The following is a 23,016-nucleotide window of genomic DNA, read 5'->3' on the forward strand; positions in this document are numbered from 1 at the left end:
ATACTGCGGCATACCAGTTGAACACCCTACGCGCAGAGATGCATGTCGCAAGCATTCGAGCATCATCGAACACCACGACCCGATCGCGACTATGGACTACCCGCTTTGCGCGCAGCCACAGTTGATCAGCAGGAGTAAATCAATTTAATTTTGTATGGCGAAATGCATCTAATCTTGAATTACTTGAAATACAAAGCTTTTCCCGAAAAAATATTTGGTAGGTTTAATAGTGGTCACCATTGTGAACAACCACTACCAAATATTTTTTCGAATAATGTGTTCGCTTTGAAGAATTTGCCTTTAGATGGTATTCGCCATACAATATTTTTGCGATTTACTTTTAGCGATTTTTCGCGCATAGAAGCTAGCGCCACATTGGTCGATGCGGAGAGTAGGAAAACAGCCGATGTAGTTAATTCATTCTATTCGGGCACCATCAGACATCGCGACTCACCGACGTCGCGACGCGCGACCGCGAATGGTCGTCGGCGTCACAAAGGCGCAAGCCAGTTTGGCACGAGAGACCACGCTGCCGACGACCGTCCTCTTTCGCATCGCAGCAATCGAACAGTGAGCACATGTCACAACAAAACAGGCTACTCAGTAAGTTGCAGCAGTAGTGGGCTAAAACTACAGTGCAGAAATTCACAAATACCAGGTCCCAACGCATCACCTGTTCATCGACTTCAAGGCGGCATACGACAGTATCGATCGCGCAGAACTATTGAAAATCCGAGCTTATGGATCACTAACAACCCTTTCTGATTCCTAAGAACGAACCTTTATATGATTAGATGATGTAAATTCATGAATTTCCAAAAGATGCTATATGAAAATCCAAAATTTAAGCATGCGAGTGTACATTTTTTTTTTGAAAATGTTTTGCTGATTGTATCAAATCTCGAGCGGTATCTCACTGACAAATGCACAATTGCACAGATCCCACAATGTAGAAATAAATAAAAATAGGCAAAATTTGATTAATTTCAGTGAAGCAGGAAAAAAATACGCAACTTTGAATATGACACAATCATTACCGACTCGAGTACGTAGTGTATTGATAGCGCCTCAAGCAACAGTACTTAATAAAGCTAGCTATTTAAGGTTCTACAGTTATCACAGCATGGAAATTTTAATAAAATTTAGTCACAGCAGAAGAGTAAAATTCAGACATCGAATTTAACGATATATATTATATTAACATGATATATATGCGATGGCATTCGGACATTTTGAATAACGGGTTTTGATATTTTGTTTCTGATGTTTCATTTTTACTGTTTGCTTGACATCTATTTCTGTAGGAGTGGTTTTTTTTTCACAGAGTAAGTTCAAAATAGTAACTTTGTCTATAGTTATTGGTGGTACAGTTTACATACGTAGTTGAATATTGTTTTTTCTATTAAAGATCTTCAAACACCTTTCCCAAAACGGAATCTATCTGATACGTGTCGGTTTACTACATGGCTATTTCTATTTCTTGTATGAATAATGGTCATTGTTGTTTGAGTAATTGAATTTTCTGCAACTTACAAAAAATGAGTATTTGGCTTCGAACTACACATAATGGGGACTCGCAGTTACTGTCAATTCCTTAACGATTCCAGTATTATGCGTTGCTTTCATTCCTTTCAGGAAACCTAAACTAAACCTAAAATGGGGATTTGATTATTCCTAGAACAAAAACAAATATCACATTTTTTTATTCGAAACGAAACGATGGTACGATGTAATTTGTAATTTGCTGTGTGTAATTTGCTTGTAGCGCAGAAGGGTTATATTCGAGATGGTTCGGTGGTTTTATAACGGAAGTGGACATTTTTTTTTTTGGTAACGGACCTGCGTGTCTTTTCTATTTATACACTGGTATATTCTTGGGTATTTTTATGTTGTACTTACTATGTTGTGTCTATGTGTGTAATGGTTGGGAAAATGAACACCTAAGAACAATCACTGTATTAGATGTAGAACCTGGTATTCGTAATGTAATGCCAGGACAAACGGGTTTTCCCTTGAAACAGGGAACTAAGTAGTACAATGGGCTCCAGTCAAATTTTCGTAATTCGAACATAGGCATTTTTTCCCTATCCGCTTTCAGCGTTCTAAACGTTAACATTTTTGGTGATCATGGATAATATCACTAATTTACATAATTGAAAGCACGTTCTGGAAACGATAATTAATTTGTCTAGATGCTACCTACTGTCTCCACTGGGTAGAGATGGTTGAGTATTGCAAAATAGTGCACAGTGGCAGCCATGACTACGAATAAATGCCATATCGCATGGGCAAAGGGGAAGATCCCGTCGGATTTGAAGAAACCAATTCCTACGATGTAGAGGAATCCGCCCAACTTAAGCTCAGTCATTGCTGTAAACTCATGACCCCAAAAGACGATCATTAAGGATGGAACTACACCGATCACCGTATAGAAGAAGGTTTCCAAGCATTTGTATCGTTCATGGAATATCTGAAAATTTTAGGAAGTGTTATACAAGTGGCACAAACAATTTCATTCACCTTTAAACCCACCTGTTGGTAGATGATACCCAAGATGGCCATCGCCCAAACGCACCACTTGACCACCGATACAATCTGTGGATGGGAAGTGTGTCCTAGGCTAAGCCACGGGTAGTACGATCCGGCTATGAAGATGTAAATCATGGCCCTGTCGCAGCGGTGCAGCACGTCCTTCAGTTGGCGGTTCCGATTGCAGTAGAACACACAGTGGAAGAAGGTGGACACGAAAAACAGCATAGTCAGAGCAATTCCGTAGATTACGGCAGACAGCATCTGTGCGCCCGTGTAGCTTCGGAAGTACAGATTCAACCCGGCGTACACCGAAGGAAGCACCCAGAGACCGTGCGTGAGAACGTTGGCAATGTGTTCGATCTGAAATGAGGAGTTATTGGATAAAAATATGAATTCCATAAAATAGGTGTATGAAGACACACAATGATTTTTTTCGTATTTTTAAAATAAGACTTTCAATCCAAAGTTATTTTCAGTACATTATGAAGTGGAACAATGCAGGGAGATGAAATCAGCTGGTAACACTTTTACCGAAAGGCATTCTGCGGTAAACACAAATATCTTGCCAGGTGGTAGTAGCACTCAAACAAACACTTGTTGAGTGGTGTGGTCCGACGTTTTACCAAAATACTCAAGCTTGAAAAGGCTCAGGGAATATACAGGGGATACTCAAAATAACTGGGACATGTAAAATTTTCACTTTTCAAGAAATGTTCAAATCGCTGTAACTTTTCAAAAAGGGCATCAAATGTTCTCAAATTTTCACTGTAAGTTCATCAACTAGTTGTGTATCAGTGGTCAAAATTCGGGCCATTCTACACAAAGTTATAAAGATTCTAGAAAAAGGTATAATTTTCCGATAGCCAATTTTGAGCTGTTATATCTCCGGATTCAATGAACCGAATGCAATGAAATTTTGATCATTTAGGACTCATATAATGAGCTATTGAAAACATTAGACTAAACTTAAAATTCTTCACACGAAAGAAAATTATTTCGATTAGATTATTTTTCTAATATAACACCAATTTTTCCAAAACTTCATCATCGTTTCAAAATTCGAGATAGTAATTATAGCTGATTTAAATTCCCTCTAATTGAATCGAATATATTTATGTTTCAAAGAAAAGCAACCAAATAGCCTTCATTAAATTGAAAAAGTAATGGGATGCATATGAAAAATAGATAAATTTACTGAAAAACCATGGAATAAATAAAATCGCCATAACTTTTTTTTCTTATTTATAATTTCAAATTTAGTCAATTGTTTTTCAAAGTTCATTATTTAAGTCATAAATGATCAAAATTTCATTGCATTCGGTTCATTGAATCCGGAGATATAGCAGCTCAAAATAGGCTATCGGATAGATATACCTTTTTCTAGAACCTTTATAACTTTGTGTAGAATGATCCGATCCTTCCCAAATTTTGACCACTGATACACAGTGATGAGCTAACAGTAAAAATTTGAGAATATTTGATGCCCATTTCAAAAAGTTACAGCGAGTTGAACATTTTTTGAAAAGTGAAAATTTTGCCTGTCCCAGTTATTTTGAGTATCCCCTGTATTCTGAATACCTTTCCGTTAGTTATCCATAAGCTTCAATAAAATTTTGGTTCATCCTTCAAGTCTAAGGGGTATCAACACTTTCACAGTGATTAACTGTGGGATTTTTTTGCAACTGTTTTAATTTTTTTAACATGTGGCAGGTACGAAGATACTCAATGAAGTTCAGAAAATTACTACTGCCCGCAAATCTACTCACCTTAGTGGGAATGTAGGCACAGCCAGGTGCGGCACGTGCATTCTTCATCTTGATGGCCCGCATTTGTTTCCAGGGAACGGATTTCAAATCGTGCCGCAGTTTCAACCAAAATCCCAATATTCCAAAAATTTCCGCCGGTGACGTTCCAACGCTTGCGGTGCTGCAGTCCTCTCCAAAGCCACCATCATACCCGCACAGCTTGAACTCTCCGTTGCAACATCCTGCATTTGATGATGATCCTGCTGCAGCTGCTGCTCCAAGGGATATCGATCCATTGCCAAAGATGTGCGTCGGAGTTGATGGAAGTGATTTTTTCGCGGGTGAAGAAGACGCTGATTTTGATGGGGTACTGGTGTTATGGTAAAGCTTTGGCTGCTGCTGATGCTGTTGTTGTTGTTGTTGGTAAAGCTGTGTTGTTGCACTTCCTCCATTGCATATGTTTCCGTTATCGTGGGGTTCACAGAATGATTGACCATGTCGGGCAATAATGCCATCTGGCATTGCGATCCAGCTGAAATGATTTGAAGGAAAATATATGGAAATGGTTAAGTGATTCCGGCTAAAATTAATCAGGATTGGGATAGATCCACATATGTAGATATGGTTCATTTACGTTTGTCATGCCATAAACTTTAATAAAAAAATGAGCGAAAACTACTGTGATCTCTCTTTCGATCAATGCCGTCAGGAATCAAATGCCAGTGGTGGTCGGTACCTGGATTGACAGAGAACGATACATAGTGGTAAGAGAAGAAGAGAAACGATTCCATCATAGCCAAAAGCGGCGATACGAAGTGAAAGCGATTGCTGAAATTCTAGAGAGCATGGATTGGAGCAATATGCGAAGGTTCAAACAATTGAGGGGCCCAGAATCAAAGGGGTGTAAGTAACCATTTTGTCGATTTTGAGCTGAACACATAAAAATTCTTCAGATTTCAAGCTTTCAGGAACTTTTTTAAGATTTTTTTTACGATGATTAGAAAAATTACAATTAATCGTAGAAAATTGGGCCAATATAGGATGAAAAATTGGAGAAAATTTTTCAGTGACAGACTAAACATAAGGTGGCAGAGGTACTTCGAAGATTTGTTAAGCAAATGATAATAATGATGGTATAACCTGGAACCAAAGTTCAAATTGGATTTTGGTGCTGATTTTTGACTTGATGACGGCACGGTGGCACCCCTCCACGAGGTCCTTCTGGGATTCCACAGGAATTCCATCCGAGATTCCTCCGAGAAATCCTTCGCGGTTTTTCTACAAATTTGTTTCAGGACTCCTCCAGATGTGGGATTCCCAGGGATGAAGAGGTGAACCCCGGGAGATTCCTTCAGAAGTTACCGGTGGGCTTCTTCCAGGAGTTTCTTCTGGGATTCCTCCAGGAAAAACTAACGGGATTCTTCCAGAGATTCTTTCCCGGTTTGCTCGAGGAATACTATTTTTGAGAATATTTTAGAAGTTCTTACATTTTTCAGAATTTCTTCAGATATTTTTCAAGGAATACTCTCCAAGATCCCTCTAAGATTACTCCTTCCAGATTACCCCAGCATATTTTCCTGAGATTCTTCCTGGAATTCCTTCCGTGGTCTCTCCACATTTTTTCTATGATCCCTCTATGATTTCTTTCTGCGATTGCCAGGGGGTGACAAAGGGCCAGAATCAGCATCTCAGCATTCGGTTCATCATGGCGTCCAATGTTTTTGTTTTTATTGCTTTGTTTATCGCAAAAATCCGCTTGAAGCATCGACACTGCTTCGCTGCTACATACACTCCCGGTCAAAAGTTTGGGGTCACCCCCTCAAAAACATGTCATTTTTTTAGGCTCATATCTCCGTCAATTTGCGTCCGATTTCAAAACCCTAGGTCTCATTCAAAAGATAATAAGTCAGAGGAACTATGGACATACTTTAGGTGAAACTTTTACAAAAATATTTGTATGTAAAATTAACCAAAAGTTGTGAAATTTTCTTCAAAATTAATATAAACTTACGGCAGTGTCGTTGGAAATTGGGTCGACAAAATTTTAAGATGAGAGCGGTAATATAACCTATTTTCTATTAGCTTTCAACTGCTTTTTGCCGAACTTAGCTAAACAAATCTAGAAAGAAAGTTATTAAGTAATCTTGATGTCATGTCTTCGACCTTGATGATGTCATTCACAATACGCGCGACGTGAGACGAAACATAACACTTATAGTTCTTACAATCGTCAAGATATTAAAATTTACCTTTCGTCGACCGGTTTCGGGCGCGATGTCGCCCATCAACAGGACAATGTCCGACTGTTGATGGGCGACATCGCGCCCGAAACCGGTCGACGAAAGGTAAATTTTAATATCTTGACGATTGTAAGAACTATAAGTGTTATGTTTCGTCTCACGTCGCGCGTATTGTGAATGTCGTTACTGTTCTTACGTTGGCACAAATCACGAAAATTTGATAGCTTGATGATGTCATCGACCAAAAGTTTGGGTCACCCCTTTTCTGAGTTTCTTAACTGGTTCCATCTCAGGAACTCCATTCTGGATTTTTCTGATATTCCTACTGGGACTTCAAGGGCTTTATTCTGGGATTTCTCCTGGAGTTCCGGGAATCCTCTCTGAATTCCATCCGAGATTCTGAAACTTGCTGGAGCATTTCCTCGAGAAAATCTTGTAGGGTTGTTTATGAGGAATTCCATAACTGCAGGAGGAATTTCTTAAAATACGCCCATATAAACTCCTGTAGGCATCAAAAACATCCGAAAAAAAATCAGAATGAACTTCCAGAAAAAAATCAGAAGACTCTGGAGGAATTCCAAACGGAACTCTTGGATGAAACCAGAAAAAAATCCCTAGATGAATATTGGAAAGAGTTCCTGAAGAAATCCGGGAAGCATTTTCTGAAATAATTCCAGAAGCAATTCCCAGAATAAGTTCCAAAAAGAAATCCTAGGAAAAGTTCTAAAAGAAAACCCGGAAAAAACTCCCGACGAGATCCACGAAGGATTTTCTGAAGTAATTCCAGAAGAAGTTCGTGACAGAAGCCCAGAAAAAAAAATCCTAGAGAAATCCTTAATGAAGCTCGCGAAGAAATGATCTCCAAAGAATCCCGGAAGAAGTTCCCGGTGGTTTTACTGTAAGAATCCCAGAAGTTATTCCTGAAAGGATCCCGGAAGCAGCTCCTGTAAACTGCCGAAGTAGTTTCTGGAGGAATACTGGAAGAAGTTCTTGAAGGGTTCCTATAAGGATCTCAAAAAGAATTTCTAAAGAAATTCCAGAAGGCAGGAATGGCATTTCGCACTAAAAATGTACACAGTGCTGCTCATTTTCATATTGAAAGTGCGTACACTTGCACACACACTGAGGAGCATGCCGTCCCTTTCAAAAGGAACTCCGGATGGAATCTGGCATAGAATTCCTGGAAGGATTCCATGACAGAATTTTAGAAAGAGTTTATAAAGGAATCTCGGAACGAATTTCTGAAGCAATCCCCGAGAAAACTCCTGGAAAAACCCCGAAGCAAATTCCGGGTAAAATTGCTGAAATTCCCAGAATACCTTCTGAAAGTAAAAAAAAAACGTCTGAACACATTCCAAAAGAAACTATTAGAAGAATCTATAGGATGCAGTTCCTGGAGGATGAAGGAATCTAGGATTTCCTGAAGTAATATCTCAGAAGGTATTCCTTAAGAAATTCTAGAAAAAACTGTGGAAGAATCTCGAAAGTACTTCCTGATGGAATTTTGGTAATAGCTCCTGAAAAAATCACAGACGGAATCTCTTTAGGAATCTCAGAAGAAACTCCTGGAAGAACCCAAGATAACTATCAAGAGATTGCTGGGAATCCCACATAAACTCTTGGATGAGACCTGGCACAAATTTGTGGAGAAACCGGGAAGGACTTCTAGGAGGGTACCCTGATGAAGTTCCTGTGGAATCCAAGAAGGACCTCCCTGAGGGGTTTCACCGTCATCAAGTCATAAATCAGCACACTTTCCCACGCTCACGTACCCCATATTTTAAATGATATTATATAACCAGGAATGAGAAATGTCATAAAAATGTCATTTCGTTATGTGCTAATTACATTGTACTTAGTCGGACATATTAATAGAAATACACTATAGAACTCCAATGGCGCTGTTGTCACTTTTCCTATTTAATTAAATTGATAACTCTAATTGTAATTAATCATCGTTTTTAAGTATTCCGCTTGTAAAGGATATTTCGTTTTGGTAAACAAAATTTATTTGACACTTCTAGTACCGCTAATGACGCTGTAAGGGCGTGGCAAACTAGATGTTAGTCACACGAACAGCCCCGACATTGGACTTCTGTGGCTAGTTATTCTACTGACATATTAATCGGCAACATCATTGAAAATTTTACGCTCCGTTATTTCAATCCGTTAATTGAAATTTGGAAATTAATTTTCATGTGAACTTTCAAGTGCTTTTATTGAATTTCTTTGGACAACCATTTCGTCTATTCGGCGCTACCCATCGTCTGCAGTGAACCCAAGAATTTGCGCCGACAAAAAGGGCAAACGGGAATAGTGGCTTTTGGATAAGGGTAACAGGGAAGGATCACCGTTATCTACAAGTTTGGTAAGCTCGTTTCATGCTTTTTTATCCGTACAGTTAAAAGCCGGAGTTTCGAGCCGGGAATCGTTTTTTTTTTTCTAGATTGTGCGTCGGACGTTCGTGGTGGGGGTGGTGCGCTGGATAGAGGACCAAATCCGCTGTACAGCGCACTACGCGCGGCGTTGGGTTTCACGTATTGATTTGCAGAAGAATCGGTTTTCACGTGTGGACTTCAGGCTTCAACCGCGACGACAATTTTTGTAAATTTTAGTTTCTCGAGCTGTAGAGCTCTACTGTGTGGATTGATTTGTCTATATGTTCAGTCATAGTGAATCTTAATTATTGTAAGGAAGTATTCCCTGAATATGACGCGTGTGTGGGGGCGGTTTCGAGGAATATTTTTCGCGAGTGCATCGTTTATAGCAAAACAAGAATCGTTTTGGTGATGAAGCAATTTGTTTACCATGACAAAAAACACATCTCCCCTTCCCATTTCCAAAATTCTAGTGATTTCTCGTAGTAACGCAGAGAATTCCTCGGTTATTGGCCTAAGCGAGATTCATGTCCCCTTTCCTCAATTGACCTGCATTCGGACGCGGCCGGCGCTGGTATTGCTTATTGAAAAGTATTGGGATACCAGCATTTACACAATGAGGAGAAGGCTAATCCCAAGCATCATCTGTTGGTTCTTTGTGTAAATGCATATGTCCTTGCAATAACAGAGGAGCAACCGCGGGCGGTCAATCATGCTCATGCTCATGCTCATGCTCAATGTTAATCGGCGACATCATTGATTATCTACATATAACTAATCAGCGATCTGGACTGGGGATGCGTACTAACAAAAATTTACACCGAATGTGGTATAAACAGAAAAATTTCATGAAATTCCGCGACATTTTCCATTCCTGCATACCACCCATGAAAAGCTGGCAAAATTCTCCTTCTCCTTTCTGTTTGCTCATCTGCTCCTCGCACAGTGAGCCGCGATAGACCGCGATGGATAGCAAAGCTCAAAAAAGCTATAGGGTAAACAGGTATAATATGCCCCCCTTAAGCAGAAATGGCAATACATATATCTAAAACTGGCGCCTTATTCCATCTATTGTTCACTGCAAATCATTGTTCCTAAAGTCAGAGAAGTGTTGCATGCGAACTTTGCCTTTGGAGTGGTGGCTATGGAAGCTTTGAAACGTTTTTCGAAAACGTTCCAAAAATTGCCTTTTCAAAACAAACGGGGCAATACGCCCCATCAAAAGAAAAACGTCCAGCCCCGTGATAAAACTGTCCCAGGGGATAATTCCACCACATGCTTATCCTAGCAGGGTCTTTCAACAAGTGTTTAAATGCATAAAAGTTGCAAAATAACACAAGCGAACAGAACTAGCTTCGTTTACAATGAAGTCAGTTTACAAGAGGTAAAATATTACGCCAAAAGCCTCGATTTCAGACTTTTTGATTTTTTATTGCTTTTCTGTGCCAATCAACTAACGGACCAGCTTGATGGCAATTATTCTTCAATATTTGAGATTTCTAATCGATCACGCATGCGAAAAGTGCTTGAATCGCTAGAAAATGAAGGGGGGGCGTTTTGCCCCGGTGGGGCGCATTATACCCTTTTACCCTATTTCCGATTTTTTTTTCTAAGTCCAAAAGCTATTTCGAATCGTAAACAACAAGGCCACGAAATGTCAAACACTTAGCAACTCAAAATTATCTTAGCAACTGCGGCTTGCAGTATCCTATATTGCTACAAAACTTAAAATTCTATATGATTCATAACGTATGCATTTGTTAACAAAATTTGTTGGGGTGATCCTTGAAAAACAACATTCAATTCAACAATTTCACGTAGACAGTTAGTTGTGAGCCCTTACAGAAATTTTAACGTCGCATCGCATGTAGGGTATCGCGCCACTTGGGCGGTGGCTTCTTTATTCATCTGTTTTCCAAAACTCAGTCAATTTTGAATCAATTGACTTGAAATGTTGTACACGGGTAGATACTATACCTATCTCACCACATTCCAAAAGTTGTGTCAATTGGTTCAAATTTGACTGAGTTATAGAGGAAAACAGCTACCGGAGGAGTGGAAGGAAGGGGCAATCTGCCCCATTCACAAGAAAGGCGACCATTTGGAATGTGAGAACTTCAGGGCGATCACTATTTTGAATGCTGCCTACAAAGTGCTATCCCAGATCATTTTCCGTCGTCTGTCACCTAAAACGAATGAGTTCGTGGGAAGTTATCAAGCCGGCTTCATCGACGGCCGGTCGACAACGGACCAGTTCTTTACCGTACGGCAAATCCTCCAGAAATGCCGTGAATACCAGGTCCCAACGCATCACCTGTTCATCGACTTCAAAGCGGCATACGACAGTATCGACCGCGCAGAGCTATGGAGAATCATGGACGAAAACGGCTTTCCTGGGAAACTGACTAGACTGATTAAAGCAACTATGAACGGTGTGCAAAACTGCGTAAGGGTTTCGGGTGAACTATCCAGTTCATTCGAATCTCGCCGGGGACTGCGACAAGGTGACGGACTCTCATGCCTACTATTCAACATCGCTCTGGAAGGTGTGATGCGACGAGCCGGGCTCAACAGCCTGGGAACGATTTTCACAAAATTCGGTCAATTTGTGTGCTTTGCGGACGACATGGACATTATTGCTAAAACATTTGGAACGGTGGCAGAGCTGTACACGCGCCTGAAACGCGATGCAGCAAAGGTCGAACTGGTGGTAAATGCCTCAAAAACAAAGTACATGCTGGTAGGCGGAACCGAAAACGACCGGATCCGTCTGGGTAGTAATGTCACGATAGACGGGGATACTTTCGAGGTGGTGGAGGAATTCGTCTACCTCAGATGCTTACTGACGGCTGACAACAACGTGAGCCGTGAAATTCGGAGGCGCATCACCAGCGGAAGTCGGGCCTACTACGGGTTCCGGAAGAAACTGCGGTCGAAAAAGATTCACCCACGCACCAAATGCACCATGTACAAAACGCTAATAAGACCGGTGATCCTCTACGGGCACGAGACATGGACCATGCTCGAGGAGGACCTGCAAGCACTCGGAGTTTTCGAGCGACGCGTGCTAAGGACGATCTTCGGCGGTGTGCAGGAGAACGGTGTGTGGCGGAGAAGGATGAACCACGAGCTCGCTGCACTTTAAGGCGAACCCAGCATCCAGAAGGTGACCAAAGCCGGAAGGATACGGTGGGCAGGGCATGTTGCAAGCCGGACAACAACCCTGCAAAGCTGGTGTTTGCAACTGATCCGGTTGGCACAAGAAGGCGTGGAGCGCAGAGAGCACGATGGGCGGACCAGCGTGACCTAGCGAGCATTGGACGCGACCGAGGATGGAGAGCGGCAGCCACAAACCGAGTATTGTGGCGTACTATTGTTGATTTTATTGTCTTAAATGTGATGTTGAACAAATAAATGTATGTATGTATAGTGAAAAACAGACAAATATAGAAGCCAACGCTCCAGTGTCGCGATTCCCTACTACCTTTTGCAAAAAAGTTATTTGTGATTTTAAAAGGTCATATACCCATATCTCAAAAGAAACAAGTAAATTTTTAATAATGTGGTTCCATTCTGACTAGAGAGCTTCGACTACTAGAAGGTATTCTACGGTGGCGATTCGTGAAACGATAAATGCGCGCTAAAATAGATCCTCAAAAGTTCAATCACTCCTCCTTCGCTTTCGCACGCTTTGTTGATACAAATCGTCAGCTTGGTTGGTGCTAACGGTCGAAGATGCTATAGAGCTCGCTGTCGAAACATTCACTTTACCCTTATCTCTCGCCACTTGGTATTATCTCTTTCATGTCCGTCGTTTCGACAGGCACCAGATGTGAGATAAGCGTTATGTTGAGTTTATCATTTTTCTTGAAAAGTGTTTAACCTGGTAAATGATAACACAAAAGGTCACATTAGATTGATTTCGACACGGAATGCGGCCATGCAAACAAAGGAGACGATTGAGCTCAGATAAGAGTACAAGTCAACGACTTGACAACGATAAGCCCCCTGTCCCAGTCCCAGTCGAATGAATGAAGCATCCGAAACCAGTTAGAATTTCCTACCTGATAAAGGTGTTTTCTTCGCAAACAAAATCGCTGCAGATGTTGATTGATATATCAGTCATCAAACAATTGATAGCATTTTAAGGTGATTATAGAACGAAGCCACACCTTGAATTTTCAAAAGCCCATAAAAGAAGAATCAAATATCGTATCGCGCTGAAAATTTGATCGATTGGTCTTTCGCTGGTGGTGACCATTCGATTAACTTTTCAATGTCAGTCGATATTTGGTTCTTCAGATTTGTGCTCTTTAAAACTCGAGGTGTGTTTTCGTCATATCTTCACCTTAAGTAGGCATGCTGTTCAATGAATCTGTTGAATCAGCTGTAGTTCAGTACGTATTCTTACTCAAGTGCCAGCTTAACAGCAGTAAAAATGAACAACTTCCACACCATGAGGCGCCATTCATCCATAATTAAATTTAATGTCACCCAAAGCACAGCAAATAAGGAAAGGAAATTCACATCACTGTATCAGACATTTACCTTACAAGCGTTAGATATGCATGTATGTATGTATGCCAAGCATGCCGTTTCTGACACTTGCGTGCTCTGGGCAGCTAAAAATAAGATACTCGGTGGTTGAACGGCATTAGTGCACAAAGTCCAAGGCTACAGGATGGACGAGAAGGTATTAGACGTGTACCTATCTATGTACACGCTTAACTAGGTGCACGTAGAACGAAGAAGAAAGTGGTGCTTGCCTGCTTGCGTCTAGTGGTTTCTGTCTTGCAACAGTTTGACTCAATCGTTTATGGCTTCAGCGAATGCTTCCATGGGAAATTGTAGCAATATGGAACATTGGAATACCTTAATATTCAACACAATATCTTATATGTAATCATTGAAAAAAAAAAACATAAAATCAATTGTAAATAAGTTGTATTACTTTTGACATCAAAGATTGTTGTTAAAAAATATTAAAAAAAATGAAAAAAATATGAGGGACATATAATAGCGGCTCTTGAGATTGGAATCAGTGTCATACGCTCATCCATACGCTTTAATTTGCATGGTGTTTACGTTCTCATTCTTCGATTAAGTTCCTAATTAGAACATGTTTTTGATTTGAAGGTGTGTCCGGGACATTGACGTATTTTTTTATATTCTGCTACACCAGTGTGGCAGCATGTCACGAGATTGGCCAATACCGCAGGTGCCGCCCATCCATTTGTTGCGACAGCAACAATGATGACAAAATAATTGATGAGGAAAGCGTTCACTTAGTAACGAAAGCATTTATTTATTTTTGGTTTTTGCTCAATTTCGATCGTCAAATCTAAAAATATCATTTTTTTTTTTGCAAATGAGGAACAAACAAACAAACGAGCTGATTTGTTGTTATAGCATACGCAGTGTGTATGTATACAAGTTTCAATCGTTGGGAAACTGTGAAAGGGCCTCTGGTTGACCGCCTTGGTTCTATGCGTGTACCTCTATCCGAGGTTCACATAGTCATTTCATTTCTTATCGTTCAATAACATTATCTCTCACGTGCTCTCACTATATCATGCTAGCAATGAACATCGAACACATGTTTGTTACTCTCTATGAATGAATTGCATGTACGCACTTCGCATGGAAGCGTATAGTTGCTGTGTTACATAACAGAAACGTCATATTTGTAGTTGATGCATACGGGCTAATAATTTATATGAAAATATAAGAGAAGTAATAAGATCTTTTGAAGCATTAATTTTACATTATATTCTCAAAAGTTTAAATAATCTTTTAAACATATCTTCTAATAGTTGTGGTTTCGGTCAAGTACTTGCATGACAAAAGCTCTGTATGCCACCAACATTTCAGATACTTCTACGCAATAGATACATGTATCATTACTCAACATAAGAAAAAAAAATGATTTAAAAAACCTGAACCCTTCTTCCGATGTGAAAAAAGGAAATATTTCAAACTAAAAATAAACAACAATCTGTGGTAAAAGCTTTTGTTGGTTAATCCGGGGATGTCTGGTTTTATTCCCGATATAAGGACTGTTCATTTTACAAAGAGGATAAGTTTGCAAGACTATGAAAAGCTTAGTTCAAATTAACGGTCTTGGTCGGATGTTTAGTACGTTATATTAACCCTCTAATACCCAACCCCGCCTTTAGACGGGATATAGTTTGAGCATTTTTGTATTTTTTCTTGCCTGGGCAATCAATTTTATTTTTATTTTAAGCTGATATTTAGGACTGTTCTGTATATCTCACAATGGCTTTTGGCATCTCTTAAAGCGTATTAGCATTTAAAAAAAACAGTGAAAGTTGATGTTTTGGTCACATTTTGGATGCCATTGTTTCATTTGTATTTAATCGCAACAATTAACGTACTTTTTTTTTACTGAATCATTCTATTAAAGTAAAGAGTTTAAAGGAGTTGAATACAAACTGAAGTTTTTTTTTTCCTAAAAGTTGCAAGGAAAATAAAATTTTTCATGAAAAATAAAATAAAATAGTAATAATTTACCAAAAGTTATGAAATCTCAAAACGCTTTCTTCTCGAAAAATCGGTATGTCAAAAAGGCTTTCAGGAAAAATGTAAAAGTGTGGGGATGTTCAAAAATAAAAAAATAGAAAAATCAAAAACCAAAATTCACAAAATCGAGATTTGAAAATAATCATCTTCCAAAACATGGTTAATTAGATTTTAGATGACGAAAAATTAAATTTAGATCAACATCAATAATTTGGGTATTAGAGGATTAACAGAAAATTAACCATAATAAACTCGAAAATAAAACAATGGTAAGCAGTTCTTGTTTGACATTCGAGGTCAACCGTGACGTAACGAACGTGGAACGGCGGGTAGCATAAGGTTTCACTCTTATCAGCAAATGTTTCTGTTTGACATACACGGTAAACAAAATTTAGTCAAAATTAAGTGCTAAACAAGGAGTGTTGCAAAGATTATTTATTTTTTATTATCTTTATTAACGAAAATCTCGTTACTAAGCATAACGATTAAAGATTACGTCAAGTGTAACAGCACATACACCTCTAATCGTTATTTCAGATACGAGTGTATCGACAATTGCGTTTTTAGCAAGCACACATGCTCGAGGCATGACACGTCAGATTAGTATTTCATGTTTAGGTGCTGCCCATAAACAAAGCAGACTCATTTTAGGCCTTTGCACATTTCCCGTTCCTCTCTTTCCCTCGCGTAGACTTTTCCTCATACAAAATATTCGAAATTTTTATGAAGTGTAGACTATGTCCAAACAGAGTCCTCAAACCCGCCCCCTTTCCCTTGCGTCACTACAAAGCTTGATTTCCAGCATAGACTCGCTGACTTCGGCAAAAAACATCAAGAATAGTTGAAAATACTGACTTTTAAACCGAAAAATGGCTTCAGTTGAAACGTCTTGAAAACAAGAATGTTTTCGATCACCTGGCAATAATTTGACTCATTTGTCCATAATTCAGTTCAGATGCATAATATTGAATTGTGATGTTCGGCAAACTTGTAGATTAATGTTTTTCCTACAATTATCATCAAGAACGCCATATTCTAACTCTTATATTTACGAGGTAAAAGTGTTAGTACCACCTACTCATACTAAACGATCGGATTTTTCGATCGTTTAGTATGAGTAGGTGGCACTAGCGCTCTCACAGCGTACACATAACAGCTAGAATATGGCGTCTTTGGTGATCATTGTAGGAAAAACATTAATCTACAAGTTTGCCGAACACCACAATTCAATATTATGCATCTGAACTGAATTATGGACGAATGAGTCAAATGATTGCCAGGTGATCGAAAACATCCTTGCTTGAAAATAGTGACATGAAAGTGACCGACCCGAAAAGCGAATTTGAAGCTGCGTTTATTATAACAAGCTTTCTACGACTATTATTCTACCACAATACAATAAAAATTTGGCAACGAATTCAATTTTTATATTTGATTGGACAAATGCTGTAAAAAAGTCTATTTAAACTTCAATATCGCTCTATAAATAAATAAACAAAAAGATGTTTCATTTTACATATCTCTCACATGAATATTTTGAAACAACTTTTTATGGCCTACCTACATTAATCACAGTTTTATGATAGAACTAACATCATTTACAAGACTCGAACTCGGGACCAAACAATTTTTTTTTTCATTTCTCATACTTAAAAAAGTAAGTTGTGTTTTTTTTTCTCTGTTCGGGTGAGCCACTGCGACCAGTAATTAGATCTTTTGTGGCATAACCCGTATCCTTAGTATTTAGTGCATGTCGTACTACTCCATTGTCATTGAAAGGCAATGAAGCATCGATTTCTGTACAGTTCCTGTTTTGTTATCCCAGAGGTGCAAGAAATAGATTGAGATAAAAAGGTCCCGTTATCATAGAGATTTAAATCCCAGTGAAAGAGCGCCCCTAATCAAACACAACCTATTTGAATTCTGAGAAAAACCAAAACGGTGGTACTGATATTTATTCATGCATCGGATCTTTAGCCCCATCCATGTCTTGCTTCTAGTTTAGTCCCAGGACAACAAAGAAAAACCCGGGACTTTAGGCTAGTTGCAAAACTCTGTCAAATTAGAGAATGTGTTCTGCAATAAGAATGCACGTGAGTCCTTGAATTACTAGAACTTTACAGTCCTTGATAGGTTAATACGCAATTAGATACGTAAAGCATGTTTGTTTTCCTAACATCAAGTGTAGTCTCGGGTGGGCAAAGTCCGATTCTTTAACTATCAGCAAGACAGAATAAATGCAATTTTAGAAACTGTCACCAGTAACAAGGACTTTGTACCATGAATCCTTATTACCAAAACACATTACCCCAACTTCACAAACCGGATGTCACTAGGGTTCGGTTTGGTAGATCTTGAACCGTAACGCAACACATAAAGGCGATCTACCTACGTTACGGGCTCCGTTAAAGATCGAGCATATTTTAAACCCCCTCAATCATTCATCCATCAGCACGGGTCGCCTGACACCTTGGATTGGGGTTCCCTGTTTAGTGGACTTTTACCCCCGGAACAGGTGGTCCGTAGTGTTATTCTTAGCCAATTGAGACAACCGCTACCGACACTACACAGCTATCTAGGCTGATCGGGAAAAGAAGTTAATATTGATGATCAACTTCATACGGACCCGAACAGCCGGTAAGTTGTGTTTAGTTTTCTCAACACTCATTTCGTGTACGAAAGAAATAGTGTAAACCTGCTGTTAATCTCCTGACAAAAAGTGGATCCTGAACCCGGTCAAGATAGAAATAAGGCTCGATCCGTGTCATGATGACGGAACCAGGAGGAAAACTTCTAGACGCTGCTTGTTAGAGGAGCCAGTTGCCGTTTTCAATCTTATTGGTTTTGCTGCCTTTGTGTAGTGTTGAAGGTAAGTCGTGATGTGTTTTGAAGTGTGATACAATTTATTTAAACTTCTGTTCTATCAGTTGTTCAATTTACATAAATATGATGAGCAGAAGTGCTATTTAAACTGTTTGAAATATTTATTCGACTTTTTTTCAACAAATACTCTTATTCAGCTGTTGCCGCTTTCGTTAAACTGGCATGCTTATTAATGATTCCGAATTGTTACTTGGGTTGTTTCGGGAGGATTCAGGTAGGTTTATCATATGATGCAGGAATTATCGTAAGGTATAAAGCTATGTTCATTTAGAATCCGGAATGACAAAATCGCGTATATCTTAGGGATGGAATAACAAACATAAAAGGTTATTTATTGTACTTTCATGTAAAAATATCATTGAAATTATTTATTTTTATTTTTCACACATTTTCTCACTTTTTCAGTGTTGACCTCTCTAAAAATCTGCACAACGGTGGTAAATTTTAGCAACAACCCCTTCCGCACGTTTGTTCAACAATCAGGTCATCTATGCAGTGTCCTGAGTGCCTTGACTAGTCTGACTAGGATTCCGAAGAAAAACTGCCAAACTTTTTTTTTTATTGCGAAATGAGGGGCAATTCGGTGAATTGAGAAAACGCGAAATTTGAGTGTTTTTTTTTTCGTTGATAAACACTACCCATCTGTGACGATACCACTGAACGTCTCCGGCTGTCATGGCAGCTCATCAAAATAGGTAAAACCTCTACATATCCCTTGTGTGCGTTTTTGAAAAGCAGCACGCGGTTCTTGAGGCTGTTATCCTTGTATGAATTGGTTCTCATCATCTTGTTGCGAAAAAACATGCCCAGAATTCGAACTTCTTGCCAAATCTTCAAATTCAAAGCAGATTTATCAATGAACCCAAGCTTTTTTCTACCGAGGACACTTCCTTATGCCATGGTTAACAACATCTGTGCACATAACACATAATGGTTTTGACGATATTAACATTTTTCGCGACTGTCGTACCTGATCACGCTAAATTTTCAACGTGTTTGTGCAAGATTTTTTTCCTCCTCTTGTCTTCAATCTGAAATAACTTTTCACTCGTTGCAAGAAAATCGATGAAATTTTCACCATTTAAAGAGGATTAGTGTATGATCAGAGTGCTGCAAAAGAATGATGATTATGTTCATTGAGAGCGCCACTAGAAAATGTGACATGATTCCGGATTCTAAGTGAACATAGCTTTATAACCGTTTCAAGCGAATCACAAATAGCTTTTTCAATGGAAGATGCTAATGCTATTTTCTATTCCAGATTGTCGGCCACCCTATCCTGGAGGGATCAAGATGCAAAAACAAACCAGATGAATTATGCTGGCAGCTGCCTCAACATAACCATGTAATATTTTGTGCGCCTGAACCATCCTTTGGAGTTAACCCTTCCCTTCCCAACACCCAAACTCTCTGAGAGATCGTAGAGCTACATTTTTCTCAGGTGTCCAACTAACCATTCTTTCCCTTCCCTTAGCAGTCGCAAGGATGTGGCCAGGACAGTTCTCGACCATTGGAGGATTGCGTCAGTCTTGTCTAATAGCCAAAAATAAGACCCAAATCTTTGTGCTATGGTTCGGACGGGAAGGAGGCAACCCTCATAACCGCGGTCTAGGACTGCACCATTTACGAATTTGTGCGACTTGCTTAATACTAAATGCTAATGCTAAATCACCGCAGTGGATGTACAGTATCGAACAATAAAAAAGCACCGAAGCCGTTTTTTTTTCACACAAACTAGTTATATTGCCATATCTCACAGTTGTTTCTCAACCGATTGATTTCTATGACGAACTGCAAAACATTTCGATGTTTGAAAACTATTGACCGTACTTTTACATTAAAAATGCATTAAGGTAAAAAACCATATAGCAAAAAATGGTAACGTCATATCACTTTGGTGTCTTTGGCAAATATGTTTCTTGTGTGATGGATTGCTATATTTTTTTTAAATTTTTGATGACTTTTTAGTCAAAGTTTTAACAGTTATCGCCGAACTGTTTCAATAGTTTTTGAAAATTTAAGTGTTTTGTAGATCGTTACAGAAAAAAATGTATCAATCGGTTGTGAAATGACTGAGATATGGCATTCTAAAGTCGACTAGTTTTTATGCGCAAACATCTTCGGTGCATTTTATTGTCCGATACTGTAGGCCGTATCGATAGATAGCACGGGTAGTTCACTTTAAATCATTGAAACATAGCATGTTCTGGAAAACCCACATAACTGTATATCGTAAGTACCAGAAGCATCCCTCCAGTCCACCTCAAAAATATGCGCAGAACGAACGAAAATTATCATTAATCATGGATATCCACACCCCGATCTCGTTTCTCTGGCTTCTGAAACCGAGAGGATGAATTCGCAACAACCAGAAACCTACCGGTATGTGTCAGCCAGTCTCCTCCGCAATTATCTCCCTCCGGATGATAGGTAGCTTTGCGTGTGCGGAAGAAATACTCTGTCACGCTACGTCAAACAATTGATTTCCAATTTTTTTCCTCCGCTAGATCATGCACCACCACCGTCGTCTCGTGGTCGTCTTCCGGCTTGTTATTCCAGATTGGCATAAATTGGATGCACAATGCTTCTTTCTTCTATATTACACTTGTAAGAGCTCTATCGCCGCCAGCGCACTCGACTCGTATGCAGGTATGGTGTTGCGTTAGATTGGCGAATAATAACAAAACCTCCTTCACTTCAAACATTGACGAAATGATGCATTGTGCAGTGCAATTTGTTTGGTACAAATGGAAGCAGCGCAAACAACGCTTCTTGGGCGATTCAATTCACACTATTTTGCTCGATCAACAAGCTAATAAATGCACACTATTTACAATTAAGCCTTAGAACCATTCCGATCACGATTATCGCCGCCGCACGAGATGATGAATAAGTAAAATCTGCACCCGAAACAGCTGCTCTCACTGGCCACGGCCCACTAGCTACCTTAGTGCAAAATTCTCGAAGCAGGTTGAAATGGAAGCACGGACTATATGTAAGTATATATGACACATAAGTATGTTTATGTGTGGAAACACAAGGAGGAAGCCAACGCGAAGCTAACAACGGGATATGCTCACAACGACGTCGAAAGATGAACTGACTCGAGAGCTGGCTTCCTTCGCCTCGCGAGCTCTCCAAGCGCTGAAAGCAGAGACCTCATTCGAGTGAACCACCCTTGAGCACTTGATTGCACGGTCTTGGCAGACATTTGATTTTTTTGCTCTATCAACGATCGATTGAAAATATATGCTCACTAGTAATAATTTACCGTTTGTGCTATTATCTTTCGGGCATATTCAATTGTCAATGTTCATTATTTTTGGTACAGGAGTTAATATACGTCGATTTACATGTGAGTAACTGTTGTGAGCTCGTTTGGTCACTAAGATACGAACGTAAGAAGAAACAAAAACAAACGAAAACTAATTTTACAAAAAAAAAACAGAAATACACAGATGTTCGATAACAATCGCAAATTTTGATGGAATGCTTTATTCAAACGAAAACATTATGAGAGCGAAATCGGCTCTCACACATAAAATTCATTCGCTCAGAGAGCATTTCAGAACTTGATTACGGCTTGGTAGCATCAGCTATACCAAAATGGTTTTATGTTGTGAAGGCAGCACAAATTAGAACCTATTCACTGATACTGGAGTAGACACATCATTTTCTGATCTAAATTATAATCATTGCAAAGACACCTGTGCCGGAATATTTTCGTTACCGTCAAGCACTTGTTGGAGGTCAACGACCGTTCCACGCGTCTCGATGGTGAAGTATATGTATAAATGTGGTCTCAAAAAATTGAACATCCCCTTGTGACGGGTGCAACAGTTTGGTGAAACATTGCATTCAATGTTCTATAGTACATTTACTGTTCAAGCTACTTGATAAAGTACCTAGTCTTTAGTTTTTATGAGGCACTGTTTGGATTTATATCGTTGTTATTTGCATTTCGTGTTTCATGTAAATACACATTTACAATGAAAACAATAATAAAATACAGCATAATTAAATATCTCATCAATTTGTTTTATTTATTCGCTGCCTTACACGATTTTTGAACGTTTCTGTTGTATATAAGGTTTCCACCATCAGGACGCAATTTTGCATATCATATCTTTCTTAATTAACCTTCATGGCCTTAGTTTCGTCACCTCGCTGAGTGTGTTCCATCAAAGACGAGCTCTGAAAGGCGCCTGGGGTCCAATGGACCCCAGGTATCCCTTTTAGGGTTAATGATGTTACTCGTTTTGTATGCGAAATCCGTAATTTCAATATAGATCGAATGGATTTGCTGAACGAAATGCTTAGTTTTTGATCGGATGTAGTGCAAAATGCAATCTGCCATGTCATTTGCCATGGGTAGCAGAGACATCAACAACCAAGCGTCTCCATTGGTTCTTCGTACTCTGTAAACACATAACTGATAAAAAAAAATACAATAGAAAACTTTACGAGCAAGCAGAAAATACAGATATACATACACGGTTGCATGTAATCTTTTTGGTTGCGCAATCAATCCTTAGCTAAATTCCACATTGATTGTAGAAAATACGAGCATGATATGGTGTACTTGCGACGTTCTATGTTATTCATGTATTTAGTTGTCTGAAAAATAGTGTTTTACCCGAACGGTTCTAACTTCGCGAAAAATTATTCAATCGAGCCCAAATTTGTACCAATGATGCA

The 23,016-nt window shown here is 39.2% G+C and overlaps 1 protein-coding gene across 1 annotated transcript; it reads right to left on the bottom strand.

The window, feature by feature from the left end:
• Window positions 1–1,252: 1,252 nt before the first annotated feature.
• On the bottom strand, window positions 1,253–21,426 carry LOC109401375 (monocyte to macrophage differentiation factor). Its single transcript, XM_019673910.3, has 4 exons — window positions 20,699–21,426; window positions 4,299–4,809; window positions 2,533–2,892; window positions 1,253–2,470 (listed from the first exon to the last, which is right to left on the bottom strand). Exons 2-4 carry the CDS (start codon window positions 4,797–4,799, stop codon window positions 2,189–2,191), a joined length of 1,143 nt encoding a protein of 380 aa, XP_019529455.2. The 5' UTR covers window positions 4,800–4,809; window positions 20,699–21,426; the 3' UTR covers window positions 1,253–2,188.
• Between the last annotated feature and the right edge of the window lie 1,590 nt (window positions 21,427–23,016).

The sequence above is a fragment of the Aedes albopictus genome, chromosome 2, assembly GCF_035046485.1.
Source record: "Aedes albopictus strain Foshan chromosome 2, AalbF5, whole genome shotgun sequence".
NCBI lineage: Eukaryota > Metazoa > Arthropoda > Insecta > Diptera > Culicidae > Aedes > Aedes albopictus.

What these genes read in the sequence shown, in the direction of transcription:
- LOC109401375 (XM_019673910.3), bottom strand. Translation starts at nt 4,799, where the DNA reads ATGCCAGATGGCATTATTGCCCGACATGGTCAATCATTCTGTGAACCC. An exon ending in GTGCCTACATTCCCACTAAG is followed by an intron (nt 2,893 to 4,298) that starts GTGAGTAGATTT and finishes TCCTCATTTCAG; the next exon opens with ATCGAACACATTGCCAACGT. An exon ending in TGGGTATCATCTACCAACAG is followed by an intron (nt 2,471 to 2,532) that starts GTGGGTTTAAAG and finishes TAAAATTTTCAG; the next exon opens with ATATTCCATGAACGATACAA.